The sequence below is a fragment of the Macrobrachium rosenbergii genome, chromosome 56, assembly GCF_040412425.1.
Source record: "Macrobrachium rosenbergii isolate ZJJX-2024 chromosome 56, ASM4041242v1, whole genome shotgun sequence".
NCBI lineage: Eukaryota > Metazoa > Arthropoda > Malacostraca > Decapoda > Palaemonidae > Macrobrachium > Macrobrachium rosenbergii.
Window position 1 is genome coordinate 10,671,802 of NC_089796.1, and position 19,454 is coordinate 10,691,255.

Here is a 19,454-nt window from a genome sequence, read left to right on the forward strand (position 1 = left end):
TGCTCTTGAAAGGGTACTATTACCTCCAAATAATCCTGAAAAAAGTCGACTCAAAAAACAAAAAACTACTTAAATTTCAATATTAAGGTAAAAAGATCTTACTAGTGAGATCTGCAGTTGCTTTATTGAGGATAGAATATACAATTGAGGACAAAGGCCAAGAGCTGAAATCTATGAGGTCATTCAACGCTGAAAGGAAATTGAGGGTAAAAAGTTTTAAAGGTGTATCAGAGGAAAACCTCACAGTTGCAATAAAATGAAACAATTGTTAGGGAGAGGTGGAAAGTAAGATGAAGAAAGCATATAACTTATAAGGAGGTACAGTAATAGGAATGAAAGGGGTTGGAGCTAGGGGGCCGAAGGGACGCTGCAAATAACCTCAAGCAAGCTAACAAAAGTACAAATGAGATGCACTGATGGCACTAAACCCATCCCCTCCCCCACACACAAGTCAATGGTAAGTGAGGCTGTCTAGTAAAAGTCCACCTGTTGCCTTGTTTAGTTTTTGTTGTCTTGCTCTTAACGGAAATGATTTTGTGGCTGTCAAGGACAAAAATGAAAGGAAAAAAAAAAAAATTTGAAATTTGTCAGGCCCTGCATGAGCTGATGCTAGTCTGTGTTTAGGAGGCTTATGATCTAGAAACCCAGTATGGAGAAATTAAATACACCCATCAATCCCGGGCATAAATAGAAAGGATAACACAAGCTCTGTGAATTACCAGTTGCTCCTGAAACCTACAGGAAACCTTGGCTGTCTAGTGCAAGCAATAAATGTTCATGAAGGCAAAGTCCAATAGAATAATTATTATAGGTCCCATACTAATCATTCTGTTATATTGTCATGGACAATCCGTCTTACCTTCAAGCTTCAGTGGCTGGCTTTTTTGGAGCTGCTTGTTGCAAGAAGTTGTTTCTCCCTTCAATTTCAGTGTCTCCTGTGATGGTAAACACAACTAATGACGAAAATTCATGCACGTTTGGTCTTTAAACTGTTAGTAATTTTAAATTACTGTACCTATAAAATGCCTGGTTGAAAATAAAAAATGTAAATAATTTCCTCTAGATTGGTTTTGGGCACTAAGATAAAAATGACAAATATGAAAAAATTTTTGGATTTACTTGTCCAAATTTGCAGATAACTGATTTTTATTCTAGCCCACACTATAGGCTACTAGAACAGCACAATCTAATAGTACTAAGAAAATACAAAATGCAAGAAAATTATTCACAGCTGAGGAAGCAATTATAAGTACACATTACAAACTGACAAGGTTATAAATTACCTTTCCGTCGGCCTTTTTTGGTGTTTCCTCCAGAGACTTTTCTTCAGCCTTTGGGACTATTTTTTCTGCTTTATTCACTTCTGCTTTGCTACGGAATAAGTCTGTGGGAAAAAATGAATTTATGAAAATAAATTCTTCAAATATGTAATTAAACTTTAACTCTTACTCATTGCTAATACAAGATTCCACAATATGTATTTTTAAAATAATGAACATTCTACGGAATTAATCTACTTGTATAATATTTTAAATTAAGTAATCCGTAAAGATGGAACTACAGTAAATCATAATGTGAATATGTACTGTCATTTTATGTTATCAAGGCAATTAAAAACATCAATATGTATCTAAACTCAAGTATTATAATGGCTCAAAGCAAATGGTACCCAGTTGCATTAGGCACCAATTGATATGTATATTATAAACTGTAAAGTTACCATGTAAATACACAACCTTTTAGGAGGGTAAGAAAATGGGGAATTGTGCCTTGTCAGGTGTCAAAAAGAATCACATGAAATGAATAAATAAATGAAAGACGAGTAAAGTATCAAACCATTACAGTAGTTCAGCATCACCTTGATAAACAAAATGAAGATTGAACATAAAAATACAAAAACAATTAAAACTCTAGTGCTGGCGATATTTTAGATAAGATAGGAATCTCTCTTTAAAGGAATGAAATTCATAGCCTCATATTTACTCCCATTTTCTACCACTTCATATACTTTTTGCTATTCCCACTTATCACGTTTCTGTCCTTTTCCACCTGTTTGTTACTAGCAACATGTAAACTGGACGGGATAGAACTTCACTTCCAAGCGCTCTGGGTAAACAATGGAGAAGTAAACTGATGAACATTCACCGGGAAGAGCTTAAATTAAAATTCTGTTCTGAAGGCTTGACACTGCATCTTTGTTTGTTATCTACAGATGTCAACCGTATGGAGCCTTAGGGTGCAGTGCTTTGGAAGAACTCATCCCGGAATGGAAAGGGAAGAAATTTAGGCCAAGACAAGCACTGGGACCTATAAGTCATTTACCTCGAAAGGGAAGAGAGCAAAAATGTTTTAAAGGTGTAAATAGGGAAACCTCACAGTTATATGGAAAACTGTCAGGAGAGGGTGGAAAGAAAGATGGAGCAAAGAGAATAGGAACAGAGATACAGAGAAAGGAATGAAAGGAATTCAAGCTATAGAACTGACAGGGTAGCTTTCAGGGAGACCGAAAGGACCAGCTAGAAACCGAAAGTATAAGTAAAAGGAACCGTATGGGAGGTGGAATAACGGTAACTCAGTCCCTCTACGGAGTAAAGTCTCATTTAGTCTATTTCTCACCAGATGGAGGGCATAACCTCCCACCCCAATCTGCAGCCCCTGTCAAGAAAGTTTCAACAGAAAAGCATTTTTAAGACTGCCCACTTTTTTACCCAGAAAAAGTTAGAGCTTGCCCACTTTTTTTACCTAGAATAATAGGTGCTTTTGCCCACTTTTTACCCAGAATAATAAGAGCTTGACCCACTTTTTATCCATAAAAAAAGAGCTTGGAACACTTTTTACCCAGAGAAAGAAGAGCTTGCCCACTGTTTTACCTAAAATAAGAGCTTGCCCACTTTACCCAGAAAAGAGGAGCCCTCCCACTTTTTACCCAGAAAAAGAGCTTATTTTACAGCCAGAAAAGAGATTGCCCACTATTTTATCCAGAAAAGAAAAGCTTGACCACTTTTTCACCAATGACAAGAGCCTGCCCACTTTTTACCCTGAAAAATAGCTTGCCCACTTTATTACCTATAAAAAGAAGAGCTTGCCCACTTTATTACCCTGAAAAAGAAGAGCTACCTCACTATTTGCCAGGTCCATGAGTGAGGAGGTATTAGATAATAATTGCAACGTCAATAACTTAATGTTGTTGTTAATGAAAACTAACTTTTCTTTCAGAGGTAAAAAAATTTTTTTTTTTACCAGATTTTATGAATTTGATTTGCACTTTTACGGAAGATCATTATATACTTTGATTTTTTTCTTATAATTTTGCATGAATTTGAATTAAATTTACAATATTAGATTCTAGGCGATGAATGGCGAAGTTGCCCAAGTGCTTTGCATGTATGCCTGAAATCAATCAATCCTCCTCCTTTTCTTCTCCTACTCACCAAACCTTGATAACACAGTGACATCACCCCACAGGTGAGTAGTGCCGTCAGTGTACCTCCCCATGGTGCATTGTAGACAATATTTAAGGGTCTCCACGCATCCCTTTGGCCCCTAGTTGCGACCTCTTTCACCCCTTTTTCTGTACCTCCTTTCATATTCTCTATCTTCCATCTTACTTTCCATGTTTCATAGTGCAACTGCAATGCTTTCCTCCTGTCACACCTTTAAAACCTCCTTTACTCTAAATTTCCCTTTCAGCACTAAATGACCTCATAGGTCCCAACATTTGGCCTTTGGCCTAAATTTAAGTGGTAGAGTGACGTCACGGTTCAGAAATCTATAATGTACTTATAGCCAGGCCAGTCAGCTACTCCTCTGGTTACAAATTCATATAGGAAACAAATCTTTACTTAATGATTTTTATTAATAAGGCCTTCATGGGGAAACTTGAAGGTCAGATAGATCTTGGCTGTCCTTCCTTCTTCCACTGATTTAATGCTCTGAAAGGCTAATACTGTTACTCTCCAAATAATCCTGAAAAAGTTTCGACTAAAAACAAGAACTACTTAAATTTCAATATTAAGGTAAAAAGATCTTACAAGTGAGATCCTGCAGTCGCTTTATAGAGGACAGATTATACAACTGAAGCCAAAGGCCAAGAGCCAGGACCTATGAGGTCATTCAAGGCTGAAAGGAAATTGAGGGTAAAAAGGTTTGAAAGGTGTATCAGGAGGAAAACTTGCAGTTGCACAATGAAACAATTGTTAGAGAGGGTGGAAAGTAAGATGGAAGATATAAATTTATGGAGGTACAGCAACAGGAAAGAAAGGGGTTGGAGCTAGGTCGAAGGGACGCTGGAAATAACCTCAAGCAATGCTTAAAGAGTACTGCACTGCATGACGGGCACTAAACCCATCCTCCCCTCCCCACACACACAAGTCAATGTTAAGTGAGGCTGTCTAGTAAAAGTCTACCTGTTGCCTTGTTTAGTTTTGTTGTCTTGCTCTTAACGGAAATGATTTTGTGGCTGTCATGACAAAAAATGAAATAAAAAAATTGAAATTTGTCAAAGCCCTGCATGGGCTGAATGCTAGTCTGGGGTTTCAGAGGCTTATGATCTAGAAACCCAGTATGAGAAATTAAATACACCCATCAATCCCGGGCATAGTCAGAAAGGATAACACTCAAGCTCTGTGAATTACCAGTTGCTCCTGAAACCTACAGGAAACCTTGGCTGTCTAGTGCAAGCAATAAATGTTCATGAAGGCAAAGTCCAATAGAATAATTATTATAGGTCCCATACTAATCATTCTGTTGTATTGTCATGGACAATCCGTCTTACCTTCAAGCTTCAGTGGCTGGCTTTTTTGGAGCTGCTTGTTGCAAGAAGTTGTTTCCTCCTTCAATTTCAGTGTCTCCTGTGATGGTAAAACACAAATAATCATGAAAAATTCATGCACGTTTGGCCTTTAAACTGTTAGTAATTTTAAATTACTGTACCTATAAAATGCTCAAGTTGAAAATAAAAAATGTAAATAATTTCCTCTAGATTGGTTTTGGGCACTAAGATAAAAATGACAAATATGAAATAATTTTTGGATTTACTTTTCCAAATTTGCAGATAACTGATTTTTATTCTAGCCCACACTATAGGCTACTAGAACAGCACAATCTAATAGTACTAAGAAAAATACAAAAATGCAAAAAATTATTTACAGCTGAGGAAGCAATTATAAATACACATTACAAACTGACAAGTTTATAAATTACCTTTCCGTCGGCCTTTTGGTTTCCTCCCTTCTTCAGTCTTTAGATATTTTTTTTCTGCTTTACACACTTCCTTTGCTACTGGAATAAGTCTGTGGGAAAAAATGAATTTATGAAAATAAATTCTTCAAATATGGTAATTAAAGTTTTTAACTCTTACTGGCGCTAATACAAGATTCCACAATATGTATTTTTAAAATAATGAACATTCTATGGAATTAATCTACTTGTATAATATTTAAACTAGGTAATCCGCAAAGATGACACTTACAGTACATCGTAATGTGAATATGTACTGTCATTTTATGTTGTGAAGACAATTAAAACATCAATATGTACCTAAACTAGTATTATAATGCTCAAAGCAAATGGTACCCAGTTACGTTAGTACCAATTGATATGTAATACATATTATAAACAACAAAAGCTACAGTAAATACATAACCTTTTAAGAGGGTAAGAAAATAAATTGTGTACCTTGGTCAGTGTCACAAAAAGAATCACATGAAAATGAATAAATAAATAAAAGACGAGTAAAGTTATCAACCATTACAGTAGTTCAGTACATCACCGATAAACAAAATGAAGATTGAAATATAACATACAAAAACAATTAAAACTGCTAGTGCTGACTATTTATATTTTAGATAAGATAGAATCCTCTTTAAAGGAATGAAATTCAGCCTTCCATATTTACCCCATTTTCTACTACTTCTAATGTACTTTTGTTATTCTACTCCATCATTGCTTCTGTCCTTTCCACCTTGTTTGTTACTAGCAACATGTAAACTGGACGGAGGAACTTTCACTTCCCAGCGTTTCTGGGTGACAATGGATAAATGAAGCATTGAACATTCACTGGGAAGGAAAGCTAAATAAAATTTATAGTCACGAAACTGACATTTGCATCTTTATTTATTATCTAGAAGCGCTTAGTACTGGGAGCCTTGAGTGGAGTGTGAGACTCATCCCGGGATGGAAAAGGATGTAATTTCCAAACCAAAAGGACAAGTTACTGGGACCTATAAGATATTCCACCTCTGAAAAGGAAATTGAGAAAAATATTTTAAAGTGTAACTGGAAACCTCACAGTTATACAGAAAAAACTGTCAGGAGAGGGTGGAAAGAAAGATGGAGCAAAGAGAATAGGAACAGAGATACAGAGAAAGGAATGAAAGGAATTCAAGCTATAGACCGACAGGGTAGCTAGAGACCGAAGGGACCAGCTAGAGAAACCGAAAGTATGCTAAAAAGGAACCGTATGGGAGGTGGAATAACGGCACTAGTCCCCCTACGGAGTAAAGTCTCATTTTAGTCTATTTCTCACTCAGATGGAGGGCATAACCTCCCACCCCAGTCTGCACCCCCTGTCAAGAAGTTTCAACAGAAAACATTTTTTTAAGACTGCCCACTTTTTTACCCAGAAAAAGAAGAGCTTGCCCACTTTTTTTACCCAGAATAATAGGTGCTTGCCCACTTTTTTACCCAGAATAATAAGAGCTTGACCACTTTTTTCTATCCATAAAAAAAAAAGAGCTTGAACACTTTTTACCCAGAGAAAGAAGAGCTTGCCCACTGTTTTAGCCAAAATAAGAGCTTGCCCACTTTCTACCCAGAAAAAGAGGAGCCCTCCCACTTTTTTACCCAGAAAAAAGAGCTTGCCCAGTTTTTACAGCCAGAGAAAAGAGATTGCCCACTATTTTATACAGAAAAAGAAAAGCTTGACCACTTTTTCACTCAATAACAAGAGCCTGCCCACTTTTTTACCCTGAAAAAGAGCTTGCCCACTTTATTACCTATAAAAAGAAGAGCTTGCCCACTTTATTACCCTGAAAAAGAAGAGCTACCTCACTATTTGCCAGGTTCATGAGTGAGGAGGTATTGGATAATAATTGCAATGTCAATAACTTAATGTTGTTGTTAATGAAAACTAACTTTTCTTTCAGAGGTAAAAATTTTTTTTTTTTTACCAGATTTTATGAATTTGATTTGCACTTTTACGGAAGACCATTATATACTTTGATTTTTTCTTATAATTTTGCATGAATTTGAATTAAATTTACAATATTAGATTCTAGGCGATGAATGGCGAAGTTGCCCAAGTGCTTTGCATGTATGCCTGAAATCAATCAATCCTCCTCCTTTTCTTCCCCTACTCACCAAACCTTGATAACACAGTGACATCACCCCACAGGTGAGTAGTGCCGTCAGTGTACCTCCCCATGGTGCATTGTAGACAATATTTAAGGGTCTCCACGCATCCCTTTGGCCCCTAGTTGCGACCTCTTTCACCCCTTTTTCTGTACCTCCTTTCATATTCTCTATCTTCCATCTTACTTTCCATGTTTCATAGTGCAACTGCAATGCTTTCCTCCTGTCACACCTTTAAAACCTCCTTTACTCTAAATTTCCCTTTCAGCACTAAATGACCTCATAGGTCCCAACATTTGGCCTTTGGCCTAAATTTAAGTGGTAGAGTGACGTCACGGTTCAGAAATCTATAATGTACTTATAGCCAGGCCAGTCAGCTACTCCCTCTGGTTACAATTCATATAGGAAACAAATCTTTACTTAATGATTTTTAATGCATAAGGCCTTCATGGGGAAACTTGAAGGCCGTAGTCGATCTTGGCTGTCCTTCCCTTCTTCCACTGATTTAATGCTCTTGAAAGGCTACTGTTACCTCCAAATAATCCTGAAAAAAGTCGACTCAAAAAACAAAAGAACTACTTAAATTTCAATATTAAGGTAAAAAGATCTTACAAGTGAGATCCGCAGTCGCTTTATAGAGGACAGAATATACAACTGAAGCCAAAGGCCAAGAGCTGGGACCTATGAGGTCATTCAAAGCTGAAAGGAAATTGAGGGTAAAAAGGTTTGAAAGGTGTATCAGGAGGAAAAACTTGCAGTTGCACAATGAAACAATTGTTAGGAGAGGGTGGAAAGTAAGATGGAAGAAAGCATATAAATTTATAAGGAGGTACAGTAATAGGAATGAAAGGCGTTGGAGCTAGGGGGCCGAAGGGACGCTGCAAATAACCTCAAGCAATGCTTAAAGAGTACTGCATGAGATGCACTGACGGCAGTAAACCCATCCCCCCTCCCCCACACACACAAGTCAATGTTAAGTGAGACTGTCTAGTAAAAGTCCACCTGTTGCCTTGTTTAGTTTTGTTGTCTTGCTCTTAACGGAAATGATTTTGTGGCTGTCAAGGACAAAAATGAAAGAAAAAAAAAATTGAAATTTGTCAAAGCCCTGCATGGGCTGAATGCTAGTCTGGGGTTTCAGAGGCTTATGATCTAGAAACCCAGTATGAGAAATTAAATACACCCATCAATCCAAGCACAGTCAGAAGGATAATGCTCAAGCTCTGTGAATTCCCAGTTGTTCCTGAAACCTTCAGGAAACCTTGGCTGTCTAGTGCAAGCAACAAATTTCATGAAGGCCAAAGTCCAATAGAATAATTATACTAAGTCCCATACTAATCATTCTATTTGTACAGTGTCATGCGGATAATCCGTCTTACTTTCAAGCTTCAGTGGCAGGCTGGCTTTTTGGGCTGCTTGTTGCAAGAAGTTGTTTCCTCCTTCAATTTCAGTGTCTCCTGTGATGGTAAAACACAACTAATGACGAAAATTCATGCACGTTTGGTCTTTAAACTGTTAGTATTTTAAATTACTGTACCTATAAAATCACTCAAGTTAGAAATAAAAATGTAAATAATTTCCTCTAGATTTAGTTTTAAAGACTTTCAAAGACAAAATAACAAATATGAAATAGTACACACGGATTTACTTTTCCAAATTCAGACCTTTAGTTTTATTCCTTACACTACAGAGCTACTAGAACAGCACAATCTAATAGTACTAAGAAAATACAAAATGCAAGAAAATTATTCACAGCTGAGGAAGCAATTATAAATACACATTACAAACTGACAAGGTTATAAATTACCTTTCCGTCGGCCTTTTTTGGTGTTTCCTCCAGAGACTTTTCTTCAGCCTTTGGGACTATTTTTTCTGCTTTATTCACTTCTGCTTTGCTACGGAATAAGTCTGTGGGAAAAAATGAATTTATGAAAATAAATTCTTCAAATATGGTAATTAAACTTTTTAACTCTTACTCGTGCTAATACAAGATTCCACAATATATATTTTTAAAATAATGAACATTCTACGGAATTAATCTACTTGTATAATATTTTAAATTAAGTAATCCGCAAAGATGAAACTTACAGTAAATCGTAATGTGAATATGTACTGTCATTTTATGTTATCAAGGCAATTAAAAACATCAATATGTATCTAAACTAGTATTATAATGGCTCAAAGCAAATGGTACCCAGTTACGTTAGCACCAATTGATATGTAATACATATTATAAACTGTAAAGTTACAGTAAATACACAACCTTTTAGGAGGGTAAGAAAATGGGAATTGTGTACCTTGGTCAGGTAAGCCAAAAAGAATCACATGAAATGAATAAATAAATGAAAGACGAGTAAAGTATCAAACCATTACAGTAGTTCAGCATCACCTGATAAACAAAATGAAGATTGAACATAAAAATACAAAAACAATTAAAAACCGCTAGTGCTGACGGCGATATTTTAGATAAGATAGGAATCTCTCTTTAAAGGAATGAAATTCATAGCCTCCATATTTACCCCATTTTCTACCACTTCTAATGTACTTTTTGCTATTCCCACTCCATCACGTTTCTGTCCTTTCCACCTTGTTTGTTACTAGCAACATGTAAACTGGACGGGATAGAACTTTCACTTCCCAGCGTTCTGGGTAAACAATGGAGAAGTAAACTGATGAACATTCACCGGGAAGAGCTAAATTAAAATTCTCGTTGCGAAGGCTTGACACTGCATCTTTGTTTGTTATCTACAGATGTCAACCGGTATGGAGCCTTAGGGGTGGCGAGTGCTTTGAAGGACTCATCCCGGAATGGAAAGGGATATGAAATCTAGGCCAAAGGACAAGCACTGGGACCTATAAGGTCATTTACCTCTGAAAGGGAAATTGAGAGTAAAAATGTTTTAAAGGTGTAACAGGAGGAAACCTCACAGTTATACAGAAAAAACTGTCAGGAGAGGGTGGAAAGAAAGATGGAGCAAAGAGAATAGGAACAGAGATACAGAGAAAGGAATGAAAGGAATTCAAGCTATAGACCGACAGGGTAGCTAGAGACCGAAGGGACCAGCTAGAGAAACCGAAAGTATGCTAAAAAGGAACAGTATGGGAGGTGGAATAACGGCACTAGTCCCCCTACGGAGTAAAGTCTCATTTTAGTCTATTTCTCACTCAGATGGAGGGCATAACCTCCCACCCCAATCTGCAGCCCCTGTCAAGAAGTTTCAACAGAAAAGCATTTTTTTAAGACTGCCCACTTTTTTACCCAGAAAAAGAAGAGCTTGCCCACTTTTTTTTAGCCAGAATAATAGGTGCTTGCCCACTTTTTTACCCAGAATAATAAGAGCTTGACCACTTTTTTTTATCCATAAAAAAAAAAGAGCTTGAACACTTTTTACCCAGAGAAAGAAGAGCTTGCCCACTGTTTTACCCAAAATAAGAGCTTGCCCACTTTTTACCCAGAAAAAGAGGAGCCCTCCCACTTTTTTACCCAAAAAAAGAGCTTGCCTAGTTTTTACAGCCAGAGAAAAGAGATTGCCCACTATTTTATCCAGAAAAAGAAAAGCTTGACCACTTTTTCACTCAATGACAAGAGCCTGCCCAATTTTTTACCCTGAAAAAGAGCTTGCCCACTTTATTACCTATAAAAAGAAGAGCTTGCCCACTTTATTACCCTGAAAAAGAAGAGCTACCTCACTATTTGCCAGGTCCATGAGTGAGGAGGTATTGGATAATAATTGCAACGTCAATAACTTAATGTTGTTGTTAATGAAAACTAACTTTTCTTTCAGAGGTAAAAATTTTTTTTTTTTTACCAGATTTTATGAATTTGATTTGCACTTTTACGGAAGACCATTATATACTTTGATTTTTTTCTTATAATTTTCCATGAATTTGAATTAAATTTACAATATTAGATTCTAGGCGATGAATGGCGAAGTTGCCCAAGTGCTTTTCATGTATGCCTGAAATCAATCAATCCTCATCCTTTTCTTCCCCTACTCACCAAACCTTGATAACACAGTGACATCACCCCACAGGTGAGTAGTGCCGTCAGTGTACCTCCCCATGGTGCATTGTAGACAATATTTAAGGGTCTCCACGCATCCCTTTGGCCCCTAGTTGCGACCTCTTTCACCCCTTTTTCTGTACCTCCTTTCATATTCTCTATCTTCCATCTTACTTTCCATGTTTCATAGTGCAACTGCAATGCTTTCCTCCTGTCACACCTTTAAAACCTCCTTTACTCTAAATTTCCCTTTCAGCACTAAATGACCTCATAGGTCCCAGCATTTGGCCTTTGGCCTAAATTTAAGTGGTAGAGTGACGTCACGGTTCAGAAATCTATAATGTACTTATAGCCAGGCCAGTCAGCTACTCCCTCTGGTTACAATTCATATAGGAAACAAATCTTTACTTAATGATTTTTAATGCATAAGGCCTTCATGGGGAAACTTGAAGGCCGTAGTCGATCTTGGCTGTCCTTCCCTTCTTCCACTGATTTAATGCTCTTGAAAGGCTACTGTTACCTCCAAATAATCCTGAAAAAAGTCGACTCAAAAACCAAAAGAACTATTTAAATTTCAATATTAAGGTAAAAAGATCTTACAAGTGAGATCCGCAGTCGCTTTATAGAGGACAGAATATACAACTGAAGCCAAAGGCCAAGAGCTAGGACCTATGAGGTCATTCAAGGCTGAAAGGAAATTGAGGGTAAAAAGGTTTGAAAGGTGTATCAGGAGGAAAAACTTGCAGTTGCACAATGAAACAATTGTTAGGAGAGGGTGGAAAGTAAGATGGAAGAAAGCATATATATGGAGGTACAGCAATAGGAATGAAAGGGGTTGGAGCTAGGGGTCGAAGGGACGCTGGAAATAACCTCAAGTAATGCTTAAAGTTCACTGCATGAGCACACACACACATCAATGTTAAGTGAGGCTGTCTAGTAAAAGTCTACCTGTTGCCTTGTTTAGTTTTGTTGTCTTGCTCTTAACGGAAATGATTTTGTGGCTGTCAAGGACAAAAATGAAAGAAAAAAAAATTGAAATTTGTCAAAGCACTGCATGGGCTGAATGCTAGTCTGGGGTTTCAGAGGCTTACGATCTAGAAACCTTGCGTGAGAAATTAAATACGCACATCGATTCCAAGCACAGTCAGGAAGGATAATGCTCAAGCTCTGTGAATTCCCAGTTGTTCCTGAAACCTACAGGAAACCTTGGCAGTCTAGTGCAAGCAATAAATTACCATGAAGGCCAAAGTCCAATAGAATAATTATACTAAGTCCCATACTAATCATTTTGTTGTACAGTATTATCATGGATAATCCGTCTTACTTTCAAGCTTCAGTGGCAGGCTTCTCTGGGGCTGCTTGTTGCAAGAAGTTGCTTCCTCCTTCAATTTCAGTGTCTCCTGTGATGGTAAAATACAACTAATGACGAAAAATTCATGCACATTTGGTCTTTAAACTGTTAGTAATTTTAAATTACTGTACCTATAAAATGCTCAAGTTGAAAATAAAAAATGTAAATAATTTTCTGTAGATTAGTTTTGGGCACTAAGATAAAAATGACAAATATGAAATAATTTTTGGATTTACTTTTTCAGATTTGCAGATAACTGATTTTTATTCTAGTGTACACTATACTTGACCAGAACAATCTAACAGTACTAAGAAAATACAAAATGCAAGCAAATTATTCACAGCTGAGGAAGCAATTATAAATACACATTACAAACTGACAAGGTTATAAATTACCTTTCCGTCGGCCTTTTTTGGTGTTTCCTCCAGGGACTTTTCTTCAGCCTTTGGGACTATTTTTTCTGCTTTATTTACTTCTGCTTTGCTACGGAATAAGTCTGTGGGGAAAAATGAAATTATGAAAATAAAATCTTCAAATATGGTAATTAAACTTTTTAACTCTTAATCGTGCTAATACAAGATTCCACGATATGTATTTTTAACATAATGTACATTCTATGGAAACACTCTATTTGTATAATATTTTAAATTACGTAATCTGCAAAGATGAAACTTGCAGTAAATCGTAATGTGAATATGTACTGTCATTTTATGTTATCAAGGCAATTAAAAACATCAATATGTACCTAAACTAGTATTATAATGGCTCAAAGCAAATGGTACCCAGTTACGTTAGCACCAATTGATATGTAATACATATTATAAACTGTAAAGCTACAGTAAATACATAACCTTTTAAGAGGGTAAGAAAATGGGAATTGTGTACCTTGGTCAGGTAAGCCAAAAAGAATAACATGAAATGAATAAATAAATGAAAGACAAGTAAAGTACCAAACCATTACAGTAGTTTAACATCACCTGATAAACAATATGATGATTGAACATAAAAATACAAGAACAATTAAAAACTGCTAGTGCTGACGGCGATATTTTAGATAAGAGCTTGACCACTTTTTTTATCCTTAAACAGAATAGCTTGACCACCTTTTTTTACCCAGAGAAAGACGAGCTTGCCCCCTTTTTTGCCCAGAAAAAGAGGAGCCCTCCCACTTCTTTACCCAGAAAAAAGAGCTTGGCCACTTTTTTACTCAGTAAAAAAAAAAAAGAGCTTGCCCACTTTTTTACCCCTCCCCAAAAAAAAGCTTGCTCATTTTTTTACCCAGTTAAAAAGGAAGAGCTTTTTTACCCCCCCCCAAAAAGCTTATTCACTTTTTTACCCAGTTAAAAAGAAGACTGCCACACCTCAGAATAACAAAGCTTGCTGCACTTTCTTGCCCAGAAAAAGAAGAAGCTTGCCACTTTCTTAGATTAATAGAGCTGCCCACTTTTACCCTGAAAAGAAGAGCACTTACTTTTGCAGAAAAAACCTTACACTTTATTACCCAAAAGAAAGCACCACTTTGTACAGAAAAGAAGAGGGCTGCCTCACTACATGCACCAGGTCTATGGTGGGAGAGTGTGGATAATAATTGCAATGTCAACTTTTAATGTAGTTGTTAATGAAAAATAATTTTTATTGCAGAGGTTAAATTTTTGTAGACTTTTTGAGTTTTTTTACTAGAGAACCATTATATACATGATTTTCCACATCATATAATTTTGCATAATTCCCAATTAAATTTACAATAATTAGATTCTATCGATGAATGGCATAGGATTGCCTGAGTGTTTTGCATGTGTACTGAAATCAATCAATCCTGCTCCTTTTCTTCATAAGACAACCTCTACATGGAGGAGAGACACTCCTCTCCTCACGCTCCATGAGCAACCTTAATAACACAGTGACTTCCTCATAGGCGGAAGTAATGCCTCCAGTGTAACTCACCATGGTACACTGTAGAGACAATATTTAAGTCTTCCACCTTCATTGGCCCCTAGATTTGCAACCTCTACACCCCTTTTCTGTACACCTCATTCATATTCTCTCTGTTCCATCTTACTTTACTTGTTTGAGTGCAACTGCAGGCTTTCCTCTGTCACCTTTAAACCTCCTTCTCTAAATTTCCCTTCCACCCAATGGATGGGCTCATAGGTCCAGCATTTAGCTAAATTTATATTTGTAGGTGATGTCCACAGTTCAGAAATCTATAATGTGCTTATGGCCAGGCCAGTCAACTCCTACCTCCAGTTACAATTTATGCATGAAACAAATCTTTACTTCCTGAATTGTATTGCATTCAGGCCTATATGGGGAAACTTGAAAGCTGTAGTCAGTCTTGGCTTTCCTTCCCTTCCTCCACTGATCTAATGCTCTTGAAAGGCTACTATTACCTCCAAATAATTCTGAAAAAAGTAGACTAAAAAACAAAAGAACTACTCAAATTTCAATATTAGAGAGATCCACAGTCACTTCATAGAAAACAGAATACTGTATAGAATTTAGGCCAAAAGCCAAGAGCTGGGACCTATGAGGTCAATCAATGCTGAAAGGGAAACAGTACTGTAAAAAGGTTTTAAATGTATAACAGGAGAAAAATCTCACAGGTGCAAAATGAAACAATTATTAGAGGAGGAGGTGGAAAGTACAAAGATGGAAAAGCATATGAATGGAGGAGTACTGATAAAGAGATGAAAGAGGTTGCAGCTAAGCCCAATAGGACTACAAAGCACCTTAAAGTCCACCTTACTAAAGTTGCCCCCCCCCACCCCAAACATTAAGTGAGGCTGTATAGTAAAAGTCCACCTGTTGCCTTGGTTAGTTTTGTTGTTTTGCTCCTAAAGGAAGTGATTTTGTGGCCGTCCAAAAACAAAAAGACCAAGCTTTGTGTGGGCTGACTGCTAATCTGATGTTTCATAGGCTTATGATCTAGAAACCCAGCTTGAGATATTAAATGTGCACATCGATCCCAGGCTTAGTCATGTGTACTTACTCGTACCTCTGTGGTACCAGTTGTTCTGAAACCTACAGGAAATCTTGGCAGTCTAGTACAAACAATAATAAATGATCATGAAGGCCAAAGATCCAACAGAGAATCATTATAAAGGTCCCATACTAATCATTTGGTTATATTCATCATGGATAATCTGTCTCACCATCAAGCTTCAGTGACCAGCTTTAACTGGAGCTTCCCATTTTTCAAAAGTTGTTTCCTCCCTTCAATTTTAGTGGCTCCTGTGATGGCAAAATACAATATCATAGAGAGAATTCCTTGCACATTTGGCCTCTAAACTGTCAGTCATTTTAAATTAGAGTGCATATAAAATGCTCCTTAAATAAAAAAAAAAAAATGTAAATAATATTCTGTTAGATTGGTTTCAGCCACTAAGATGAAAATGACAAATACAAAATAACTTTTGGATTTACTTTTATAATTTGCAGATAAATGATTTTTATTCTAGCCTACACTATATTAGACCAGCACGATCTAACAGTACTAAGAAAATACACAATGAAAGCAAACAAGTACAAAAACTAAAGACAAATATGAAAATTACTAACAGCTGAGGAAGCAACTATAAGTGTATGGTGCAAACTGACAAGGATATAAATTACCTTTCTGTCGGCCTTTTTTGGTGTTTCCTCCAATGACTTCACTTCAGCCTTTGGGACTTTTTCCTTTGCACTTCCTTCATCCTTTACTTTAACACGAGAACGAAGTCCTCTGTCTAAATGAAATATTTAAATTTGATATGGGCAGTTTTCTTAGGAAAATCTGTTTAAATCAGTTTTATGTCTCAGGCTTTTGGATCATATCCTTTTTCATGTGTTCATAGCAACTTTTTCCTTATATTTCAAAATGGGCACATGCTATAAGATATTTCTGTACAAAAAGGTCTTCATTATTTCATTATTATATATATATATATATATATATATATATATATATATATATATATATATATATATATATATATATATATATATATATATATATATATATATATATATATATTTTATGGTAAAATAAACTTTTATATATATACTTACCAAGTAACTACATAGCTATTTGTTTAATTTATCGGCAGCTTAAATTTTAAAATCCGTGGTAGCATTCCAATATTTTGGTGTAGGTAACTCGCCCCGCCCACTCTTGGGGAAGAATGGTTACAACACTACTAACGTGCCCAATTCGTTTATGCCCTATGCCCCTTTGAGGGGAGGAGGGAGGGCTTTGATCATGTAGTTACTTGGCAAGTATATACAAAAATTTATTTTATCATAAAAATGTCATTTTATATAAGTAACTTAACAAGTAACTACATAGCTGAATCCCACACTGACAGGAGGTGGGATGCATGACCACATACTACTTAAAATAACACTCATGGATGGAGATGAATTTTCAAATAGCACGTAGTTAACAATGATAAAATGTTTGTTGTAACCTACCTGGTGACAGCGCTAAATCAGGGAAATACTGCCTCTGACGCAGCTCATCTCGACCGCAATGGTGTGGCAGTGAAGCCAGAGGCGCCTCTGCATCAGTGGGCTACATGCTTGATTCATCTGCTATGACATTAAAGCTTGCCCTCATATAAAATGGGTGACAATCTTATTTTAGTTTTCACCTTTGCCCGGAATAAGATGATCTCTGAACAGCAGTACAGTCAAAGTGGGTCCTCCTGATCCCTTTATGAGGCCAGAGCTGTGTATTGTCCATGGACTATGACTGTGGAGTTGTCGCTGTTGCAAAGTGCTGAAGGACTAAGTGTGTTGCTTGTGCTCCTTCACATGACAAGTCCTCTCTTTCTCAGGTTGTGGCCATGTTCCTGAAACTTCCTTGTTTTCTAACAGAACCCCCTGACCCAGATCTGATGCGTCTGAATATAATGTGAGGTTGGGGCTCAGAGGGTATAGACATTTCCCTCCTGCAAATCTTCCTGTCACGAGTCACCACATGAGTCCTCAGCCAATCTTAAGATTGTAAGCAGGTAAGTCTTCCTCTGCCAACTAGCTTTTAAAAAAATTGTAACACCCTCGTGTGTAGTCTCCCTAATGGAATGAACTTTTCTATGGATGACAGTGTTCCCAGTAAACTCGTCCACTCGTTGGCTGAGCATGACGGGAGAGAGAGGAGGTTCTGAACTATCCACATGCAGGATTGGATTCTCTTGTCGGACAGAAAAGCCAGAAAAGTCCGAGAGTTGATCTTCATTCCCAAATATAAAATCGACTGACTCAGGGCTGATTGGGATTTGTCTAGGTTTATCAACAGGCCCGACTTGGGCTAACAGAAGAATCTTTTTGAGGTCCTCCGGGCAACCTGATTCCAAGGGGGAGTGTAGCAGCCAGTCATCTAGATAGAGACAAATGTTGATCCCTAAGTGATGTAGCCACTTTGCTAAAGGGGCGAGGACACGGGTGAAAACTTGAGGGGCTGTAGAAAGGCTGAAGCACAGCGCTTGAAAATGGAAGACCTTATCCTGGAACACAAACTGCAGATACTTCCTGGCTTCTGGATGAACTGGAACGTGGAAATATGCATCCTACATGTCTATGGTCACCATCCAGTCCCCTTGACGGATGGAGGACTGGACTGAATGGGTGGTCTCCATTTTTAATTTTGCAGTTTGAACACAGAAATTCATGGTGCTGACATCCAGGACAGGTCTCCAACCTCCCAATGACTTTAGGATGATGAACAGTTGGTTGGCCTTTTCAATGGCCTAAATGCACTCTTAAAGTGCCAACTGCGCCTCTGACTCACCTTACACTTGGATTTGTCTGATCCCAAATCTGAATCACTTGATGAAAGAGCAGGAACTCCAATATGGATGCCATTCCAGTGGCTGTCCTCTGAGTCCTGGGAATCTCATACAACAGGCTCGGCTGGTGGGGGGGTGACTACCCGTGGGCAAACCCCACTGACATCCCTTGGACTTGTGGTTTGCCTCCTCCCAAGTTTAGGGGAATTTGACAGGGACCTTTGTCTAGGGCAGTCAATGGGGCAGGGGCCTGGCACTCCATACACAACTTAGTTGCACTGTGATCACTGGCACTAAACATCCATAAAGCCCTCTCTGAGCCCCCTATTTGAGCTACAAGTATTAACTAAGAGACCAAATTTCTAGTGTTCAAAACTGAGACTGGTGATAGCATTAAGGTTTTGGAAGGGTTGAAGTTGGGTAACAGAGTTTAAATTTTTTTGCACAGTCAGAGGACTGGTGATAGGAGAAAATGCAATCACATATGCAGTGCAGAAGTTGGAAGGAGCATGCAAAACAGGGGAACACTGACTAACTGAACTCTTGAAACTTCGACTACTGCAGCCGCTCTCCTTTGTCTGTTCTTCTCAAGTTCATCTAAATAACTAGTCAAGTTTCCAATTTCTCGATCCACTGCTGCATTTGTCCAAGCCAGGACTGAAGAGCAAATTTGTCCTCTACACTGAAAACAAATGGTAGAAGAGTCCTTATTTAGTTGATAAGTCCGGTATTAGAAAGCCCTTGCTACCACAGAGCCTACTATAGTGAACTAAGTCAGACATCTTTATAATAAGCAAGAAGTCCAAGCTAAATAAACTCATACAATTAGGCATAAAGCATTTACCAAAGCACTGAATACTTCACCAAAAACGATGAAAACCATTCGGTGAACTATACTAAAACTAACGAAAGCTGACGTCAATAACCATGTTAAGCTGTTTCCTGGCAGAAACGAACTGCACTCGTTAGTAGTTTTGTACCTATCCTT

At 37.5% G+C, this 19,454-nt stretch overlaps 1 protein-coding gene across 1 annotated transcript in view; it reads right to left on the reverse strand.

Moving 5' to 3' along the window:
* The window catches only part of LOC136836087 (axoneme-associated protein mst101(2)-like), a 44,986-nt gene that overhangs the window by 7,440 nt on the left and 18,092 nt on the right, over positions 1–19,454 (reverse strand). The window contains exons 7-12 of the mRNA XM_067100041.1: positions 13,097–13,197; positions 12,675–12,750; positions 9,155–9,255; positions 4,775–4,850; positions 1,284–1,384; positions 860–935 (exon numbers count right to left, since the gene is read on the reverse strand). Of these exons, the coding sequence (XP_066956142.1) occupies positions 860–935; positions 1,284–1,384; positions 4,775–4,850; positions 9,155–9,255; positions 12,675–12,750; positions 13,097–13,197 (531 nt within the window). The remainder of the gene's footprint in view (positions 1–859; positions 936–1,283; positions 1,385–4,774; positions 4,851–9,154; positions 9,256–12,674; positions 12,751–13,096; positions 13,198–19,454) is intronic.